Genomic DNA, 20,378 nt, shown 5'->3' on the forward strand with positions numbered 1-20,378 from the left:
CCACATTATGCCATTAACAACTGTTCGTAAGAGCAAAACTCGCAGTATGAGAGAATAACATTACAAAATAATACAAAACTCAAACAATTGATTTTACATAACAGCCACCCCTCCAATAATATATTTTATCTGCATTCTGTCAAACCAGCATGTGAAAGAAAAGTCAATGCATGCATTTAAATTACTCTGTAAATATGATGAGCATTTAATCACGATGAATGAAAGTCAGTACTTACGGGAGAGCTGCTCCAGGATAGATCTGTGCTATTGTCTGCTTTAGGGGTGTGTGCGAGATCCGTTTCGTACATGCTACTGTCGTCTGCATCGCCACCTGAAACAGCCTCCTGCAGATCCATGCAAGACTTGTTACAATTTTCAAAAGTCAAAAGCTGGTCACCATCCAAAGAATGTAACGCGTTAATGTGAGAAAACTAATGAGTAAAATGGTAGATTTATTACATTTCCGGAATGTGACTGGCATGCAGCAGACTGACATCCAGAAACACTTTAAATAGCACGAGAGATGCAAAACTCTCTGCCATGCAGACACAAAAGAGTGGCTTCCCACAGAGGAAGCTTAATCCTTTGATGAGATTAGGATGTCTGGAATGATCCCCAAATGTGCTACAAAAAATTATACAGAGATTGCTGGGATATATCTGGTAGATCTATGTCAGTAGATTTCCTGTTTTCTGGGGCAAATATGAAAGTTGGTACCTGTGTTGTTTCAGTGGACTTTAAGAGCTGACCCTGCAGCTGAGGAATGTGTTTTTTAGCTTCCTGGATGTCCTTCAGTAGTTTGGGGGAGGGGTTCCTGCTGTACTCCTCTTTCATTGCCTAGACAACGTGAGGAGAGTAATCAAAACAAAAGACAGGTATAAGGGTACTTATGCACAAATAAGCGAATACGAACATACAAAACTCGCAAAAAATAATCACACAACTTCTTCCGATTCTGTCAAGCGATAATTGCATAAATCTATATAGTGCAAAGTAGAACACAATTATGAAGAGGAAGGAATGGGATACATGGCTTTCACAGTTTTTATTACAACTAAAAATATAAAAAAAAATGTGTCATGCTTTTTAATTTACCCTCTATGAGTCATGGTTCTGCAGAACCACATTTTGTGCATTTCCAGCTTCCAGTCTCACACATGCGTCTCTTCAAACTTCAGTCATTTTTTTGCTCAAACTCATTCAGACTGAGTGGATACTGTCTGTGACCATGAACTTGTAATTCTATATAATTGGATTTAGGCATAGACTTTGACTAGGCCATCCGAGCACATAGAAATACTTTGATTCAAATCACTTTATTGTAACTCTGGCTCTATGCTTAAGGTTCTCGTTCTACTTAAGTGGAAGTAGAACAAGTGATCTTGAGAAATTATTAGGTTGCAACATTTCTAATCGAGGCTTTATACACAAATGGAGCTAAGGGTCAAGTAGAGTAGCTCACTACCAAGGAGACGCCAAGTTTTAAAGTAAAACACAGTAGATAACAGCCATTATTATGCAAACCTGTAGATCCTGCTGTTCTTTTGAGAGCTTCTTTTGCAAGACATCAGACCTCTGGTTGCAGGCACTGCCATTTTCTTCCTGAGGGTTGAAAAGGTGGTAATTGATTAACCTAATTCTGCTTACTCAGTGGAACCAGTGCTATAAATTTACGTGAGGAACACACAAAGGCAGATATGACAAGCATTCCAAAGATTTAACGCATCAATTGAGATATGTTATAATTGCGAGATTGGACATAGATGCAGAATCTGCAGATATTTTAGTCAGCACGGTAATAGAGTGATAATAAATTAGATATCTTTCGTACCCATGATGATTGGAAGGGGGAGAAGCGGTCCTGAGGACTGTAGGGGCGCTCTGTTGCTGGAGAGTTTGGAGAGGATATGCTAACACCCAAGATGTCAGGCTCTGCTTCAGGCAACGGGATCTGGGCTAGTCCTGGAGGGCGCCCCAAAACCGTGAGCGCCACGTAGGAGCCCGCTAGAACAATAAGACAGAAGAATTACACAATCTCATCTTCAGCTTTATTCTGTTTATAAATGTGTTTTTTTTGGTAAAAATATGTCCAGAGGAACTAACATTTGATAAGTTTCACTACTTCTGTGTGGTTAGAATGTGTGACAAGGGTCCCGTTAACCTGGAAGACAACAGCAGCATAATTATTAGAAATGAAAAACAAACAACAACAAAAACTTTAAATGCGAAGCCAAGCCGAAATGTTTGACAATGAAATATTCTCTGAAAGTGAGCAGCAGATGACACCTCATGTCCAGCAGGTGGCAGCATACAGCCACTTTACTGAACCGATATTGTGACACTTGGGTTTATCTTCTGTTTCTTTAAACCACATTACCTTGATGATCCTGTCTCCCGTCTGAACACCTGCCCGCATTGCAGCCCCATCTGGCAAGAACAAAGGAGAAAGAAGCAATGATTTGACTCAAGAGGGAGAACAGAAACACAACAAATAATGATCCTGTCGAAGGAAAATAACAAATACATCTTCCTGGTTAAATTGTTGAAATTTCTATACAACAAATATTTCACATTGTCTTGGCAGACCAGATGAGGCAAAGGGCCTCTTTTAGAAGACCATAATAGTAGTTATATTACAAGTAGGACCTGTTTCACAGCTCCACCCCAAACAAGGGGATTTAGGCAAGAGACGGGTTATTATAGGAGCCACGTCTGACTATACTCAGCAGGGTAAAGCTAGTGTAGTTTGTAAATCCAAAAAAAACAACCAACAAGGCTTGGCAGTGGCCATTAACTGCAGCAAAGGTCCTAAAAAGGCTGTGGGTAAACATTCGACCATTACAAACAGCTATTATCTATTGTTATATTTCCACAGTACTTGCTTACTAAATGTTGTTGGTCTTAGCTTAACCTCACACCTGATAATAAGGAAGGCCAGAGACAAACTTTTTAAATTTTGCATCAGTTCTCTTTACATTGCCCTATCGTCTAATTGCTTTGTTCATATATAAAATAATACATTTATTCTTTGAAGTTGAGTTTCTGTAAATGTAATTAGTACTATACGACTCCCTGCTTTCCAAGATTATAAACACAGGTAAAGGCCTATTTCTCTTATTGAATGGCCACTAGACTAAACAAACAACAAAACTATCTTGCCACCTCAGTGAAGAGTTAGGAAGGTAAATATCCAAAATGCAACGTCAGAGAACTCCCAACAATGAGTGACATTGATGACTGAGTCTCCATTAAACGCTATCTACACGCTAACAAGTTGTCTGGAAGGTATAATTGGAAAAATGCTTTGCTACCCTGTCATCACAAATGTAAACATGGGTATTGTGAAACTAAGACTCTGCTTTTCAGCAACAAACATCCAGGTGAGTTTGGCACTATAGAACAGTCGGGCATGTGTCGAAGCACCACTGTTTGGCAAGATGGAGGACCAGGGTTGCTGTAGGCCTCTTTCTGGTGAATTCTGTCAGAAAACTGAATGTTTGTTGTCACACGTTTTAGCGGAATAATGACTCAAAACCTCTGTCCAAATTGACACAGAAATGGTTCAAAACATAAAAAAGCTGATCTTCATTAATGGATATAATCGCAGATCAAAATTTAAAGAAAAACTTATGAGATGAACTGAAGAGAAGGTGGAGGGCATTGGTTAGTTTATGACTCATCACGGGGCATTTATTCCCACATTTGGACATACACCAAATGTGTGTTTCTTTGAAACACAGAAACACGATCAATTAAAACGCAGTAAATAATCGAAGGCAGTATCGCATAGAGCATGAAACCTAGAAGACACATATTCAACACAAGTACACCGACTCTACATATGTACAGTATATATCTTTATAAATAGGCCTGGGAAGACTGCGTTCTGTATTGTCTAATAAACAGGAGCACATATTACAAAAAGCATTGGTGACCATGCAACAAAAGCCCCAAAAGAGTTCCTTCTTCTTCTTTTTCTGTCCACAACTACACAGCCCATGTGATGTTTTTAGAGACCTGACAACAGTACTGCATCACCCTCTACAGGCACTGCAGTAACGAACTACAAGTACCCAGACAGAAGAAGCTGCAGCTACACTGAAAGTACTGTGCAGAAAATATAGCTTACTGCCCATTGAGTGTGGAATCAGATACATTTCGAGAATCACATCTATCATTCCAGGTATCAATATTTTATACAAGTTCACGAGAAGCTTTGTGAACCTGATGTCTAGGCATAAAAAGGCGCATATATCTTTTCTGTGATGGTTCAGACCAGGAGTTTTCATTGTAACATCTGGTTTTTCTACTTTTTTAAGCGCTACACTCCACATTACCTTCTTTGACCAGCTGCACAAACACAGGGTTGTCACCACTGACAGTAAGCCCAAAGCCATTTTCATCTTTCTGAATGATCACACATCGCTGGACCAGACCTGTAAAGTGAGACAGGACAGAAAACACAATACAGTAAGTACATAAAGACTAGGAAGTAGATAAAAGATGGCACTTTGAAGTTAGAAACACAAACACTGTGGCAGAGAAATACACTACAAGTTGTGTGTTCTCGTTCATAATTTAAAGTGAAATGACCAAAGTTTACTTTAACATTTTAAGCTCAACTAAAAGGAAAGTTGATGTTGTTTGAGTTTCACATCCCTACATGCAAGTAAAAAAAAAAAAAAGAACAGAATTTTTGTTTGTTCCTCCTACGCCATTAGTCACACTGAAAGCAGTCTCAAAGGGAAATTTGTGTAGCCACAATGGTCAAGAGACAGAAGCTATGAAGTTGATAGATGTGAGTAATGCTTTTAAACAGCTGCTGTTAAAACATACATTAAGAATCTTGAAGTGGAAACAGTAAAGATTGCTTGATGCAAATAAATCTTTATGTGTTATGGTAACATAGGAATAGCTCACTTAACTTTTGTGACGTTTTGTTTTAGTCCAACATAAAATATTGTTTTATTATGGAATAAGTTGAAAGAAAATAATAAATAATTTTCTGTTTTATCATGTTTTTAAACAAATAAAATTCGGACATGTTTGGAATGCATGTATTCAGTTTGCAGAAGCAATTTTAGCTACACCTGCAATTCTTCTGGTTTCTGTTTTTATCAACTTTGTCAACATGTAGATCATGACATTTTCCTAATTCTTCTTTGCAAATTAGCTAAGGCTCAGTCAGCTGGGATATATTTTGACATTACTGACACAAGTTTTCATTTAGATTTAGTTCTGGGCTTTGACTTGGACATTCTGCCACATAAAGATGGTTTGATGTAAATCATTGCATTTTAACTTTGGCTGTATGTTTAAGGTAACCGTCCTTCAGAAATGTGAACATTGGCCTCAGTCTCAGGTCATTACTGTTTGGGTCTTAGTGATGATGTTTGTTCACTAACAGAACAGTTTGTGTTATACTGAGGTTACGTTGGCTAAAGGTCTGTTCCTATTTTCTTACCTGGATGGTGCTTGAAAGCAACTGGGTGCACTGGATTTTATTTAGGAATATCACAGTAAAGAAGGAGGCATATAAATGCACATAACACATTTTAGATTTTTCTTTCCACTTTGCATTATTGTACTTTGTGTTGGTCAAGTCAGTAATCATTAAATATAATAAGGTCTGTGACTGTAAGTAAAAGAATGTCACAAAGTTCAAAGGGTTTTAACGCTTTTGCAAAGAACTGTATCCAGAGATCAGAAAGATCAAAATAGGAACGTTACTTGACAGGTTTTTCTTTTCTTGCTTTGTTTATTGACCACAGTGAAAGGAGCTTATCTCGTGTGGATGACAAGAGCCAGACTAACCAGAAAGCTAATGAGAACACAGTTGTTAAAATACAAAATAAAGCACTTATCCTTAAAACAACAAACCTTCATATATCTTTTAAGAAGCAAACGTTAAGCACAATAACTTATTTCTTCCAGTAATGTCTAAAAATGTATGGTCAATTCAACAACAACAATAAAGATGTTCACCAGTAAGAGTTAGATGGGGGGTTGGAAATTGGAGGGGGCAGCAGCTCATATAAGGGCACAGTATGGGGGGGGTGGGTGGCTGGTGGAAAAGAGGGTTAGGTAGATCTGAAAGAGCAGGAGGATGGGAGGAGATGGGAGGGCAGGGAAGCAGATAAAGCCGTTTGGGGAATAGAGCTGGTGTGAATCTGCCTCTAGATCTGATTTTCTCTTTTGCTGAAATTTTCAAAATCTTCAGGTCTCATGAACAATGGCAGTGAAGGATTTGAGAGTGGTCTTGTAATTACTGCTCAGGTTAAACCATCTGAGCTCATGCATTATTCAAAAGTTCAACTCATATGTAATCGGCACCCTTCACTGAAACACATGGGAATATCCTCTAAGGCAGGGGTGTCAAACTCCAGTCCTCAAGGGCCGGTGTCCTGCAACTTTTAGATGTGCCTCTGCTGTACCACACCTGAATAGAATAATTAGGTCATTAGCAAGGCTCTGGGGAACTTATCTACACAAGGAGGAGGTAATTAAGCCATTTCACTCCAGTACCTGTGGCACATCTAAAAACTGCAGGACAGCGGCCCTTGAGGACTGGCGTTTGACACCTATGCTCTAAGGGATAAACTGACCTTTAATGCAGCCGAGGTGCTTTCAGCATCACAATGCCAAAGGAAAAGAACCAAAATCAATAAAGGACGGCTCACAAAATTCAGACACTTTTCCTTATATCTAAAACTGAGGCAAATGAAACCCTTACGTTATTTTTGTTTGCGATGAATCCCTGAGTTTGATTATGATCACTGAAGCAAGAACAGGGAGAAATAAAAACAGACAAAACACACCTACGCTATCCTAATAATGACAGGAATGTGTTATCTTGATCATGCTTTCTAGAAAGCAACTGAAACATCGCCATTGCAGATTGCTCTATCTGACAGCAGCTTTAACAATGTGTTCTGTCAGTGGGCTTTATATAACTTTAGGCTATTGCTATGAGTCATTTGATTAGAAACCTCAAATTAACTGACTGTGTGGGCCATTGCAGTGTTGAAACAAACTCCCAACTGATGTGACAGGCGTGAGAGGGCAGCCGACCAGAGTTACAGCAGCACTGACACCGCAGGGACGACGGCGCTCCATAATGACCCCGTTAGCATGGATTCAGGAAACGAGGCATCACACCAACTGAGAGCTTAGTTTTATACTGGGCATGGGCCAATATGAGAATCTCACGGTGTTACCAACTTGACTAAAGAATACAAGACTTTTAGGTTCACTGAATATTTTGTGATTCAAACCAGAAATAAAACATTGCAGTATATATTATTATAGTAGGAACAATGTTTGCTGTAACATTTGATAGTTCTTACCTGACCAAACCAAAAAAATAAAATGAACACATTTTATTAGTTTTAACTGCTTATTGTGGAAAATATCACATCTTTTTGCCGTTCTGCTTAACACCAGTAAGCTCATAGCTAGCTTAATTAATTAGGATGTCATCTTCTCTAGCATTTCACTGAAAGAACTTTAAACCACAGGAAGGGTATGATTAAAAAAAACTTTAGTAATATTAAAACTGATAAATTTTAAAACATCAATATAATTTGGTGCTGGTAAAAAAGCCTATTTTTCTAAGCATTAACAATTTCTAGTAAAATATTCAATATAGGTTTAACTTATCCAAGATTAAACTATTAAAAACATACAGAATCCATAGAGTGACATGGCTCTTGTACTAAAAATGAAGTATTTACAATCATTCTGTTCACCAGTTTTATTGGTCTGATGAAATATTCAAATTTTAAATGTGATCTATTCATTGCCTGTAAGTGGAAAATCCTACATACCAGAAATAAAGGCTATCAAACATCCCTCTGTGTGTAATTTATCTATATAATGTGTTTTACTTAGAGTTAAACGTTTCTGAGATATTCCTGTAATATTCTACGTTATTGAATGGGTCAGTTTACTAAGTTTTTAAAAGTCACAATTTCAAAATTGCTCAGTTCTTCCATTGAACCAATCTAATGTTTCAAAGTCCCTTCAATAAGAACTGAGATACCATGGACATTACTGCTGTGAGTGTGAAGAATCTTACACGTTCCCATGCCTAGGAGACGACATATAGGTCAAATATAAAATTATTTTAGCTGCATATCTTTCAATAAAATGTTTATTAATCACTCTGTGGCATAATTCTCAACATTTTTGCTTACAAAGTCTGTAAATCGCATGCTTATGTAACTTATCTCTCTGGCTTATGCCTTGATTTGGTGCCCAGCTCCGACTTTGCATCACGCAGGCTGAAATTGACATTTTAGCCTGGCCATTCGTTATTTTCTATCGGCAACTTCACACTGGGACATTAATAATGTCACGCCGGCGATTGCACCATGAAACGTCTTACCACAGGATTCAGGCTTTCCCTCTGCAAGCACACTGTTGTTGCCACTCTTCTCCACCACCAGAGCTTCTGCTCACAGCCCCCACCAGAAGCCAGCAGCACACAAACACGTAAACAAAAATAAACGACAACCAACACATGAAAAGGAAACACAAAACAGGAAAGAGAAAATCATGAGGAAGAAACAATCATGGGAGAAGAAAAACTAAATGAACAAAAGGGCAGCACCCCTCGACTGTCACCCATTGACTTACATGTTAGTCAATGGGTGAGGACATCGGTGTTCTCGTGACAGTTAAGGGGTTAAATGAAAGTCATTAGTTTGGAGAAAAGACCACAGCCAATGAAGGATTTTAAATTTGAAGATATAAATCATAGGAGGCCACATCTGTGTGATGTTGTATCCTATCTGCTGCCCTTTACTACATATCCAAGCCATTTAAAAATTGTGATAAATCAGCTGAAATCAAGAGAACAGTTCATGCAACATGCACATAACACATAGACAAGCACAAACCTACAGCATGCAAACATGCTAAAATGTACAATGAATTCAAAAGTGGTTGTTTTTTTTTTTTAGATAAAGGGGAACAAGTTGATGTAAATTTCAAATAAATATAGCCTCTATCCTCCCTGTCTGTGGTGGTCATTTCAGACGTGGCGGTAACTGCCACTGAAAATCACATAAATGTATTTGCAGTGACACAAAACAACATGTGGTGAAGAGCACATCTTGTGTAACTGTTGAGAAAGAAAAACAGTCCTGTTTGTATGGCTGCATGACACAGAGATAAGCCACCATGTGCTGCAGAGGATTTTCTGTTTTGTTTTGAATACAGAAGCCTTAATCAGATCCTTTGTCGTTCCGCCCCGATTGATAACAAGACCTGAGGGAAAAGTCACAATATTGCACAGGACTGGTTTTGGGACCTCAACAATCTCACCCTGCAAAGGTCTGAGATTGAACTGAGGAAGAGATGGAGAGGCTTTCTGTGTCCTTCATGCATAGTGTAATGAAAAGCAGATTTCCCTAACAGATTTCTTCTGCTTTTTTGTCATGCTAAAATCTTTCAGTTCATCAAACTAAAACTAAAATTAACTCATTTGAATAAGTACAACAGACAGTTATACACTGATGATCTTATTCACTAAGAGACAAACCTGAACTGATGTGAACAAGTAATTGCCCCCTAAACCTAATAAATAGTAGTGTCATCCTTGGATAGAAACAACTGACATGAAGTGTTTGTGATAACTGGCAAAGAGTCTTTCACATGACAAGGAGGAATTTTGGCCCAATCTTATTAGCAAAAGTAATGTAATTCAGCCACAACTGAGAGTTTTCAAGCATGGTTAGATGTTTAAGGTCATAGCACACCACCACAGTGGGATAGCCACTCAGAAGTGGACATACTGATGTGTTTCAGATCAACTTTCTGATGCATAATATAATGATGCTTGTGCTTAAAATGGCACACTGATGCCTAGACAGTGTCTTTCAGAATGTTCTCTGTAGCTACTTCACGACTGAAGCCTGCATGGTCTGGCCTTGGATCTATATGGATACAATCTTGTATCCAATTTTGTACAAAACCTGAACAGAGACAAGTGATTTTCTGCAGTGCTTTAAAAGTTCTTCTGGGTTCTTTGTGACTTCCTGTATTACTAGTTGTTGCGCTCTTGGTCTCATTTCAGTAGGCTGGCAAACTCCTGGCAAGATTCACCACCGTTCCATGTTTTCTCTATTTGTGGAAAATGGCTCTCACTGTGGTTTGTTCGAATCCCACAGCAGACTCAGGGAGGCTTTATATTTTTTCCGCACGCCTCTCGGCCCAGTCAGGAGGAGTCCAGCCCGTGTTCAGACATGTCAAACTGCAGTTTGTTAGAGTCCGGAAGCCTTAGAAATGGCTTTGTAACTCTTTCCAGGCTGATTCATTGACAAGCTCTCCTCTGTTTTTGAATTTCTTCAAATTAGGACAAGATGTGTTACTTTTGAAGATCGCCAGACAGGTCATATTAGATGTTTTTATTATTTTGTTTGTAATCAGGCCTTTGTGTGTTTCAAAAAGTATGTTTAATGAGAGTTAATTCATTATCTAAAAAGATGGGCATGGTTGTTCTGGATTACTTTTCCCCTAAGAAATTTAATCATCATCTGAAAATTGTATTTTACTCTGTCAATCTTTGTCTCAAACAAACAAACAAAAAACTGTCTGTTGAGCTGAAATGTTTAGGAGTAGACAGAATAAAGGGAAAACATTTTTCTTCGCAATGTAGTATTGACCAGTGTAAAATTGAGAAGTCTGACACGGCACATACAACAGCAACTGCAAAATACTCCTGTACTATCTGTTGAAAAAGACAGTACTAGTCACAATATTCAAGACCTTTAATAAAAGCTTTAAAGGTTTAGTCATTCCATCCAGATGATCATTTCAGCTCACACCAAACATGCAAAGGCTTAGGCTACGTGTAGTTGCCAATTCATGGCTCCAGACGGTGGTCAATGTCTTATTTGGCAACCAGTTTTAGAGGTAGTGCAAGAAACTTCCCAATGAGGAGGATGACTGGAAGTACACACTTCGTCTACAACCTCTTTTTACTGTCATGCTTTTTATTAAACACTACGAAAGAGAATGTAGTAGTCAGTTTCTGTGTAAATGCCTGAGATAAAACCAAGTCCGAACAATGTGAGCAGATTGTTAACTACATTTGTGTCAATAGTAAGCAGCTTATTGCCACACCTCCTTAATACTTTATTTAAAAATAAAGCAGGTAAAGATTTTGCAAACCATAGAACAGTATGCAGCCTTAGATTAAGCAAGGAGTGGTATAACTGTAAAGTGAAATAAAGTTCCAGTTCACAGAGCCTTTTCACACAACAGTTCCTCAATAAGGTTGCAAAAATGTCCTTTCACAAGTCGACCTGTGAACAGAGTTTTTGCTGCAATGTCCTCCATATTTCAGGACAAAAAATACTGAATTCCAATCAGATGTGATAAGTCTTTTCAACTGCATGCATCTGCAATATTTGTATTTGTCCAAATCCAAAGTCACACATACATCTTTTTTTTAAAGAGGGTATTACAAATGTCATCACATCAACAAAGCTGTAGCCATTTTTTGTGGGTATTTTTATGTCTCTTCTCTTTGTCCTGATTCTGATGGTTTATTGTGGTCAGAAAAAAATCAGTTTTGATTTCTGAAAAGTTATTTCATTACTATTCAATAACCTAAGCAAAAGTATACATTTTTTGATAGTAGTTGGTCCAACCGAGCAGAAAACCATCCAACTCCAGTCATCTGTTGAGGGATTGGTGCAAAACCAGTTGAGTAAATTGCAAATACCTCATGAGTGTCACTCAAGGAAAGTGAGACATTAGTCAGCAGACAGTGTCAACCACTACAATTATATACTTTTTTCAGTGCACTACATTACATATTGTTTTTCTCATTACTGATGACTTAGTCAACAGATATTGTTTTCTTGAATAGAAAAGGAATTGCACTGGAGGTTATTTCTTTGTTCACATGAACATTTTGTGAAGTCTCCAAACTTAATGTATAGTCATAATTAAATAATGCAAGTACTAATATAAAAAAGGGAAAATATTATAATCTATTTCAGCAAAATATACACACATATATATATTATTTTTTCTCTTCATTATGCAAAAGGAATATAACATATACTATGTTTTACCCTTCCAACACGCTTTCTGGTAAATGATTAACAACAAGTATTTTGCTTGGCAGTCTTGTGTGTGTTAGAAAGAACAAAGAGTGGGAGGAACATTCAGCAGTGGCCACAAGAACAAAGACTGCAGAAGAGTAAACATGAAAAACAGAAAGAAAGGATGTCCCTGAGAATGAGAATGGGAAGTTACCTGTAGGGTCAAACTCATTGGAGGGAAGTGAAGCTTTGTCACTTTTGGGTTTCTTGTCTGGGGGATGGTCCTTACTGAGAATGCTGCTGGTTCTAAAGAAAGAAGAACATAAATGAGATAAGCCTCAACCAACGGTTGTAAACAAAAAAAGTTTCAAAATAATAGATTGTCTTGTGGAGGTATTTACTTCTTGTACTACCCATTTCTTAAACTCTCCCACATTTGTGAAACCATTGAAACCACAAACATTAATGTTAATCTTAATAATTTTATGTGATCAACATAAAAAAGTGCATAACACTAAACATGATACAAGGTTTTTGTAACCTCTTGCACAAAAACAAAGAAAAATGTTGGTGTATATTTGCATTCCAGACCCAACTGACCTGACACTCCTAAATAAAATCAAACACAATCAACTGTTTTAAGAAATCCCAAAATTAAATAGTCTATCCATGCATAAATCTGTCTGTCTTGTGGAGGCAGAAGTTGTTAGAGAACATTAGTGCACATTTATGTGGCATCATGAAGACTAAGGGCCACAGCAGAAATGGCAGTGAGAAAATTGTTGAGAAGTTTACAGCAGGGTTAGGCTACTTCAAATATCTCACGGAGCATTTATCAGTGCATTATCTGAAAATGAAAAAGAGCATGGTACCAATCGAAACACACTAACATGGCTTTCCAGCTAACGTTACAGGCTGAAGAAAGAGAATTAATCAGAAAAGCTGGAAATCAGTCTGAAAAAAAACAGACTGAAACATGGTGAATTATGCTGCTTGTTTTCAGCAGGACTAGCAAAGCTTGTCAGAATCAATGGGTAAGATATGTGAACTAAATGCAAAGCATTTACGGGTTAAAAGCTAAAAAGGCCTTTTCAGTGGGAGTAGGATGCAACCTTAAACAGAGGAAGCGCTACAGTAGCATGGTCTAGACCAAAATGTCCATTCAAAGTCCAGACTATATACAACTGAAAATATGCAGCAAGACCTCAAAGACAGTTCTTACAGAAACTTTCCACCCAGTCTGACTGAGCAATATCTGTTCTGATAAAAATGGGCAAAGACTTCATACTCTAGATATGAAAGATTGACAGAGATATACCCAAAATGATTTGCAGCTGTATTTGCAAGAAAAGGTTGTAAAGTATACATTGAGGTTATAAACATAGGCACACCACAATTTTCAATCTCTTCCATCCATCCATCCATCCATTTTCTGTTCACCCTTGTCCCTAATGGGGTCGGGAGGGTTGCTGGTGCCTATCTCCAGCTACGTTCCAGGCGGGAGGCGGGGTACACCCTGGACAGGTCGCCAGTCTGTCGCAGGGCAACACAAAGACATACAGGACAAACAACCATGCACACACACACACACACCCCTAGGGAGAATTTAGATAGACCAATTAACCTAACAGTCATGTTTTTGGACTGTGGGAGGAAGCCGGAGTACCCGGAGAGAACCCACGCATGCACAGGGAGAACATGCAAACTCCATGCAGAAAGACCCCGGCCGGGAATCGAACCCAGGACCTTCTTGCTGCAAGGCAACAGTGCTACCAACTGCGCCACTGTGCAGCCTTTCAATCTCTTATTTGTAAAAAATGTGTGTAAACCATTTGTCATTTTCACTGAATTCGACACTAACCATGTGTTGCTCTATCACATTAAATCCTAATTAGATAAACCAAAGTTTGTGGCTGTAAAATGTGAAAAAGTTCAGTGGCTAATGTGCTGATAAGCACAAAATTCAGGCGAGCGAATAATGTGAATAATGCTGGTTTATTTCAGCGCTGAGAATGGTGTTACTCAAAGACCTGGCAGTGAATGAATCAGTCTGAGTGTGTCCAATGTATAATGTGACAGTCAGAGAGGATGTGGAGCAGCTCTGCTGAGTGCCCAGAGACGAGTGCCACATAACACACACTCCTCGGCGGAGATGCCACAGGACATAACTCCTGCTTGAACCTATGAGGAGGCTATGTATGGCCGCTTCTGCCTATGCTGGCCCCAACAGTAAAAAAGGCCACTGTTTGGTTCGCAGTGGAAGGCAGTCATGGGCTGCTCATAGAAAAGGAAGCCCTTTGTCCTGCGCTTAGTGTGTATGTGTTCATGAATGAGCGGGGGCTGGCAGGGTATGTTTGGTCCAAATGTTAAAGGCTTCTATGTTGCAACACAGCAAGACAAGTACAACTTTAATCTAAACCTGTGTATGAAAGCTACAGCAGGACAACCCAATTAAAAATTATGAAAGCCTTGACAACACGATTTATTAAGAAAAGTCTTACCTGATCGCTTTCTTGGTAAACCTGCAAAATAAAGACACCAATAATCAGAATATTTATGAAACTTCAACACACAAATGAGTTAATTATGCTGATGTTCAGGATGAAAAACAAGACGGTATCAACATTTACTGAGACTCGTACAGTGGTAAACATGATAATCCTCATCAAACACCAGAGTTCTTGAGCTGCGGATTAAAACCTTTTCCAGGTCAAATCTGCTCTGCCTTTCAGATTTTTGCTTTGTGTGCAGCTGTTGGGAGTTTAATTCCTTAAAGACACGACAACTTTAGGGTTAGGGATTTTATAGATGGCACGTTTGTAAAAAAAAAAAAAAAAAAAAGAAAAAAAATAACTTTTGAGGAAATGGCAAATAAGAAATTATTATCCAGCAGCATTCAATAATTTTTTATGAATTATTCATTATGACAATAAAGGAGCCAAGTTGTTTTAATCTGCATCTTGCAACATAAATATAAAAAATAGTTACTGTTTACAATTCCTTAACACTTACTTTGACAAGAATCTTTACTCTCAGCCACCACAAACACTGAAGTCTGTGCTATTATTTCCACTGTTATCTGATTAATGTATATCTAGACACTGTAAAATTGTGGTTTTTAACATGCGTGTAAATCTTGTGAACCTTAAACTGGGAGCTAGCAAACAGAAGGGTTAATATCGTTAACCTAAGGATGGGCATTTATTGTTATAATTTATCATTTACCATTTCTTGTCACCATAAGAATTTTGATTTAATGTTATCATGATAAATTCTAATTAATGGTGTGTAAAATCCCTCAAAGCTACCCTTATTGCAGGGATTGCTAGTTTATTGTTTTCACTGTTTGTTCAATGTGAGTATAAATAAATAACAATTTTGGAAAAAAAAATTATTACATGCAGTTAGTGTGTGCACTTTAACGATACAAATCATACTTCTTTATGTGACTGATGTCCTGAAGAAGCACATAAAGAGCAAGAGCAGTATTTGTGTTTGTGGCCCTAGGAATGTTTTGCTATGCAGTCACAGTCATGAAGTTACCCACAAAAGTAGTAATAAATAGTTCTTATTTTCACTTTTGTTGTCACAGTAGTACCACAAGATATTGTGATAAACCTTGAAGTCCATATCGCCCACTCCTACTTCCACCAGTGGGGAAGGTCCACAAGCTTCCAATCAGAACACCTCTCCCACGGTTCAGTGTTACTTACTGGCTTCCTACCACAAGGGCTGTTTTCTGGGATACATTTATACCCTGGTAATCTGATTTGACTCGTTGGTAAAGGTTTTTCCCCAAGTAAACCAGTAGAGTGGTACAGCTGCAAAATACAGCACATACACTGAGTTACACTGAGTTACATTTAGAGATCCAGAAAAAAAAGTTTCTAAGGAGAATTGCAATTCATAGTGCTGGCAATTCTAAATCAATCAATCAAAATACTCAAAAATCAATTTTAGTCTGCTTAATTTTTTGTAAAAAATATATTTTGAATAATTCTTTGATATTTTATTTTTAAAAAGCCAGGCATCTAAGCAAATCTAATACTGGTAGTTTAAGTTACAAAATTTTATGCACAAAACTATTTTTGATTAAATATAAACCGATATAAAACTGATTTCTGAATTAAAAATTGTTTATGAATCGAATCATGACCCTAAAACTGGAACTGAATCGCTACACACAGAAAGATTCGCATCTCTAGTAACAATCAGCGCAATATCAGGGTGTGAAATATTGCATTTTGAAAAGATTGCTTGGACAAAATCTGGTAGGATACTATATTCAAGTGTCAGGTTTTTAAGCTCCCTGGATATTGCTAATATATTTGAACAGTTGGACGCACACTCATTGCCCTTAATCCCCTCGACTGAAGTAAATTATTAGTGGCTGAGATGCTTAAGCTCTAGAGGGGTGTTGGGAACATATTTAATGCCAGAAGTGCCAGAAAAATGCGGATAAAACATCATCAATGCTATCATCAGCTTTTAAAAATAGACTCGAAATTAAATATTTTTTTGTCTGATATAACGCACCTCCAGTTTGCAGGATTCCATAAGAAATAAAGGTTTTCTTGATTGTGGGGTCCCGCAGTATTTTAGTGTTTATACAAAGCCTGTCCCCCTTCACCACCTGATTTAATTAATCAAGTGGTGGTCATTTAATAGTTCAGCTGCTTATGTTACTCTAGTGTTCAACATATGTACGTCCTAGCAGAATGTCAGAGACCACTGGAAGGGATTAAAACAGTCCAGCTTCAGACCATAGCACTACGATTATATCACTAAGCCACTGTAACCAATTCATGACAGCACTCTTATGTGTGAATTCATGGGGTAATGTACTGAGTTATGGCCTGTGTGCAGTCCCTGGTGACATGTTAAGTTGTTTCATTTACAAATCACAAAAAACTTAAAAGTTGTTTTGGAAAACAGAAACCACAAGGTGCAGTTTAGACTCACTTTTACTACTTTTTACCCTGAAGAATCAGGAAGCATAAAACCATTGTTAAAAATGTATTATAATGGCCAAATAGTGTCCATTCAGATGCTCTTAATTAATAGTGGCATTTAGATCATATACATGTTATATGCCACGCGAAATAGCTTGTCCAAGTACCTATAAGGGTTCACAGAAAACATTCAGTGGCAATTGCATTGCAATCTTTTAAAATTGAAAACCCTACTAATATAGCACAAAATGGTCCTACAAATGCAGGCTTCCATAATGGGGAGGTCTTGCGACTAACCAGCCCACATTAACTCTCTTTCTCCTTGTGACACTGAGTCTCATTCAGAGCCATGCAGAGGCAGCTGAATGGCCTGTTTATGAAAATGCCTCAGACTGTAATAAGTTCCAGAGCTTCAAGCAGAGGAGAAAAAAAAACAGCTTTAAGTAGTCCCCTCCCTAAGAAACCTCTGAGTTGGAAAGATGGAAAAGTCAGCACATAAACACACACACACATGCATACTGAAACTTTACATGTGAATGCAAAAGTTCAGAGACGGTAAAACTGAGTCAGCAGATGCTGTACTTAGTTGATCACAAAGGAACAATGACTGACATGCAAGCTAGGTGAGACATCAGCCTTTCTATAATATATTTATTAAAAACAGACAAATACAAAATGCACCCAAATAAGATGTGTTTTATAAATGATGTTTTAACAAGCGTTTCCTGGGGAAAACCCAAGATTAATCACAGAAACTGTGACTCTGTTGGTTTAGGAAAGACTTAGTGTGGGACAACTAGAAATGGTAGCTAGTAAAATTGAGCTCTGAAATTCTCTGCATACTGTCTTTACCTGGTTTTCTACATGCTGTCTTTGCATTTGTCTATCAAACTGCCAAATAAATTTGAAATCAGATGTTTACATACGCCATACAAAGAGACAAAAAGAATCTCCCTTTTCCTCACTGTCTGACGTTACGTCAAAGGTTTATGTTTTCCTGCTTTATGTCATGTTCTATTAGGAATAATCTACTCAAACACTGAATGACTATACCCCGATCAGAATGTTACAGTTATGCAAGCTTTTAATAGATTGAATAATAAAGGAATTACCTTGAGGTATACATGTGGATGTCTTAAGGAAACACCTCAAACACGGTGCTACCTTGTGTGAAATCATGAAAAAATAAGAAGAAATCAGCTACGCTATCAGAAAGAGAATTGTGGATTGTTTTTCCTTATCCAGATATCTGATGTAGCCATCTAGGCAAGCAATTGTACACAAGTATAGACACCATCGGAATGCCCAGTGATCACACTCTACAGAAGGAAAAAAAAAAGCTATTTATTCTAACGATATACACATTTCAGAGGAAAATATGTGTATCAACTGTAGAACCAAAGCAAAATACCCGAATGTTCTGGCTGAAGCTGGAAAGACAGCATTATGATCAACAGTGATAGAAACCCTGTAACAACATGAGCTGAAAAGCTGCTCAGAATGGAAGAAACCATCACTTCAGAAGCAACACAGAAAACAAAATTCTCTTTTGTAAAACTAACTGGGAGAACCAATTTTTGAACAGATGTCCGGTTTTCTTATAGAACCGAAGCTGAAATATTTGGCCATAATGATCATAGTTACATTTGGAGGAAAAGGAAAGAATCTTACAAGCTTAACAACACAATTTAAAATGTGAAGTATTTGCTGTGATGATGTTTTGCTAGAGGGTAGACTGGTACACAAATTAGATGGCATCATGAGCAAATAACATTATGTGGCAACATTGAACCAACATCTCTAGACATCTGGCAGGAAGTTCAAGCTTAGGCAGAAAGTTTTTTTTTCCAAATAGACAATAATTCTAGAAATACAAAACAAATTAGCTACAAAGAGGCTGAAATTCAAAGTGTCTTAATTCCATAAAAATGTTGAGATGAAACGGTATCTGAACAAGGTGGCCTACAAACCTGATTCAACACCGGACCTGTCAGAATGAATGGGACTAAATCCAAGCAGACCGCTGAGAGAAGCTTATGACAGGAGAACCAAAATGTTTGCCCCAAGTTATAAAGTAGAAAAGGGAAATATATCAAATGCAATGTAATAACAAAATCTTAAAACAAACAAACAAAAAAAACCTCTTATTATTCTGGCATTTACCAAATACAAAAAACTTTAGTTATCCTTCTGACCTACAACTATAGATAGTGAAACCTGACATTGGGAAAAAAAAGGCTTTTTTTTTTTTTTTACAGTTTACATAAATATCTGCACAATATATCTGGATTAAGGTACTGGCTAAACCCTGGCCAAAATTAATACAAAACTGTAGAAAATCTAGATAACAAGAACAACAGTCTTATGTTTAAATTAATTATAGTAAAAATTGCATCTAAAAAATGTACCATGTAGATCAATAACCAAGTCTGGTCTTGCACTGGTCTCCAGTAAGGCTAAATCTGCTTGGTCTAAACTGCTGTTCCAAGCCACGTCCTATAATGCAAGAAAGAAAAATCATTCATCTTTGAGCATGTCATAGTGAAGAAACCTGATGCACTGGTTGATGGGAACCTTGATCGAAGGCCATTAGAAAACAGTAGCCTATTTAAAAAAAAAAAAAAAAAAAAACATCCATCAGGTTATATGATGCAGAATCTTTGCAGCACAATCATAAGCACACCTTAACCAATCAATGAGCCAAGCAGCAGTACACAGGAGCACTCAGAGAACAGAAGATGGGACGCCAGCTGCACATCGAGCCACATCCACCTGCACTGCATCTTCTGTGTTTGGGAAACACTGATCCCCCTTAAAGTAGGTCATTTGATGTACTGATGTATCTTGCAGACATATAATGGAGAAAAAAAATGACTTGTTATATTCATCTTTAAAGGGCAATGACAAGCATACGGTCTATTTCATACTTTAAGTATTGGAAATTTATTCTACTAATCAGGTATACTTAGAGATGATAGAGACAATACATATGTTTTTATTTTTAGAAATTCAGACAAAATACACAAAACAACCAAAAGGAAATGTTGGCAGCATAACTAAATACTCTGCATCCTTTGCATAGGAGTTCATGTATTAACACAGCCTACCTCCACCTAATCGTGGTTAAGTATTCACAGAGTCACCTATTTGTAGATTTTTTTCATGGAAAGTAACTCTAAATTATTCACAGAAAATCTACTATAATTTTTTTTGCAGATTTTTTCAGTAGAGCATATCCAAATATTGTAAAGAAAATGCAGGTAAGGAAGCTGAAATACCACTGTGCAGTGCTACTTGAAACGCTGTTGAAGCGCCATTGATTTTCCTTGGTGCTGATTGGCTGTACCCCCGTCAGAGGAAACAAGGGAAA

The 20,378-nt window shown here is 37.6% G+C and overlaps 1 protein-coding gene across 6 annotated transcripts in view; it reads right to left on the reverse strand.

Annotated features, from left to right (window-relative positions):
• The window catches only part of arhgef12a (Rho guanine nucleotide exchange factor (GEF) 12a), a 60,632-nt gene that overhangs the window by 18,136 nt on the left and 22,118 nt on the right, over positions 1-20,378 (reverse strand). For 5 of the 6 annotated variants that reach the window (XM_032545162.1, XM_032545161.1, XM_032545160.1 and 2 more), the window contains 10 exons: positions 14,558-14,578; positions 12,271-12,362; positions 8,387-8,452; positions 4,338-4,436; positions 2,378-2,427; positions 2,104-2,161; positions 1,832-2,004; positions 1,525-1,602; positions 718-837; positions 237-344 (listed from right to left, as the gene is read on the reverse strand). In XM_032545162.1, coding sequence (XP_032401053.1) covers positions 237-344; positions 718-837; positions 1,525-1,602; positions 1,832-2,004; positions 2,104-2,161; positions 2,378-2,427; positions 4,338-4,436; positions 8,387-8,452; positions 12,271-12,362; positions 14,558-14,578 — 865 coding nt within the window. The remainder of the gene's footprint in view (positions 1-236; positions 345-717; positions 838-1,524; positions 1,603-1,831; positions 2,005-2,103; positions 2,162-2,377; positions 2,428-4,337; positions 4,437-8,386; positions 8,453-12,270; positions 12,363-14,557; positions 14,579-20,378) is intronic. The other variant, XM_032545164.1, reaches the window with a different exon arrangement.

The sequence above is a fragment of the Xiphophorus hellerii genome, chromosome 18 (assembly GCF_003331165.1).
Source record: "Xiphophorus hellerii strain 12219 chromosome 18, Xiphophorus_hellerii-4.1, whole genome shotgun sequence".
Taxonomy (NCBI): domain Eukaryota; kingdom Metazoa; phylum Chordata; class Actinopteri; order Cyprinodontiformes; family Poeciliidae; genus Xiphophorus; species Xiphophorus hellerii.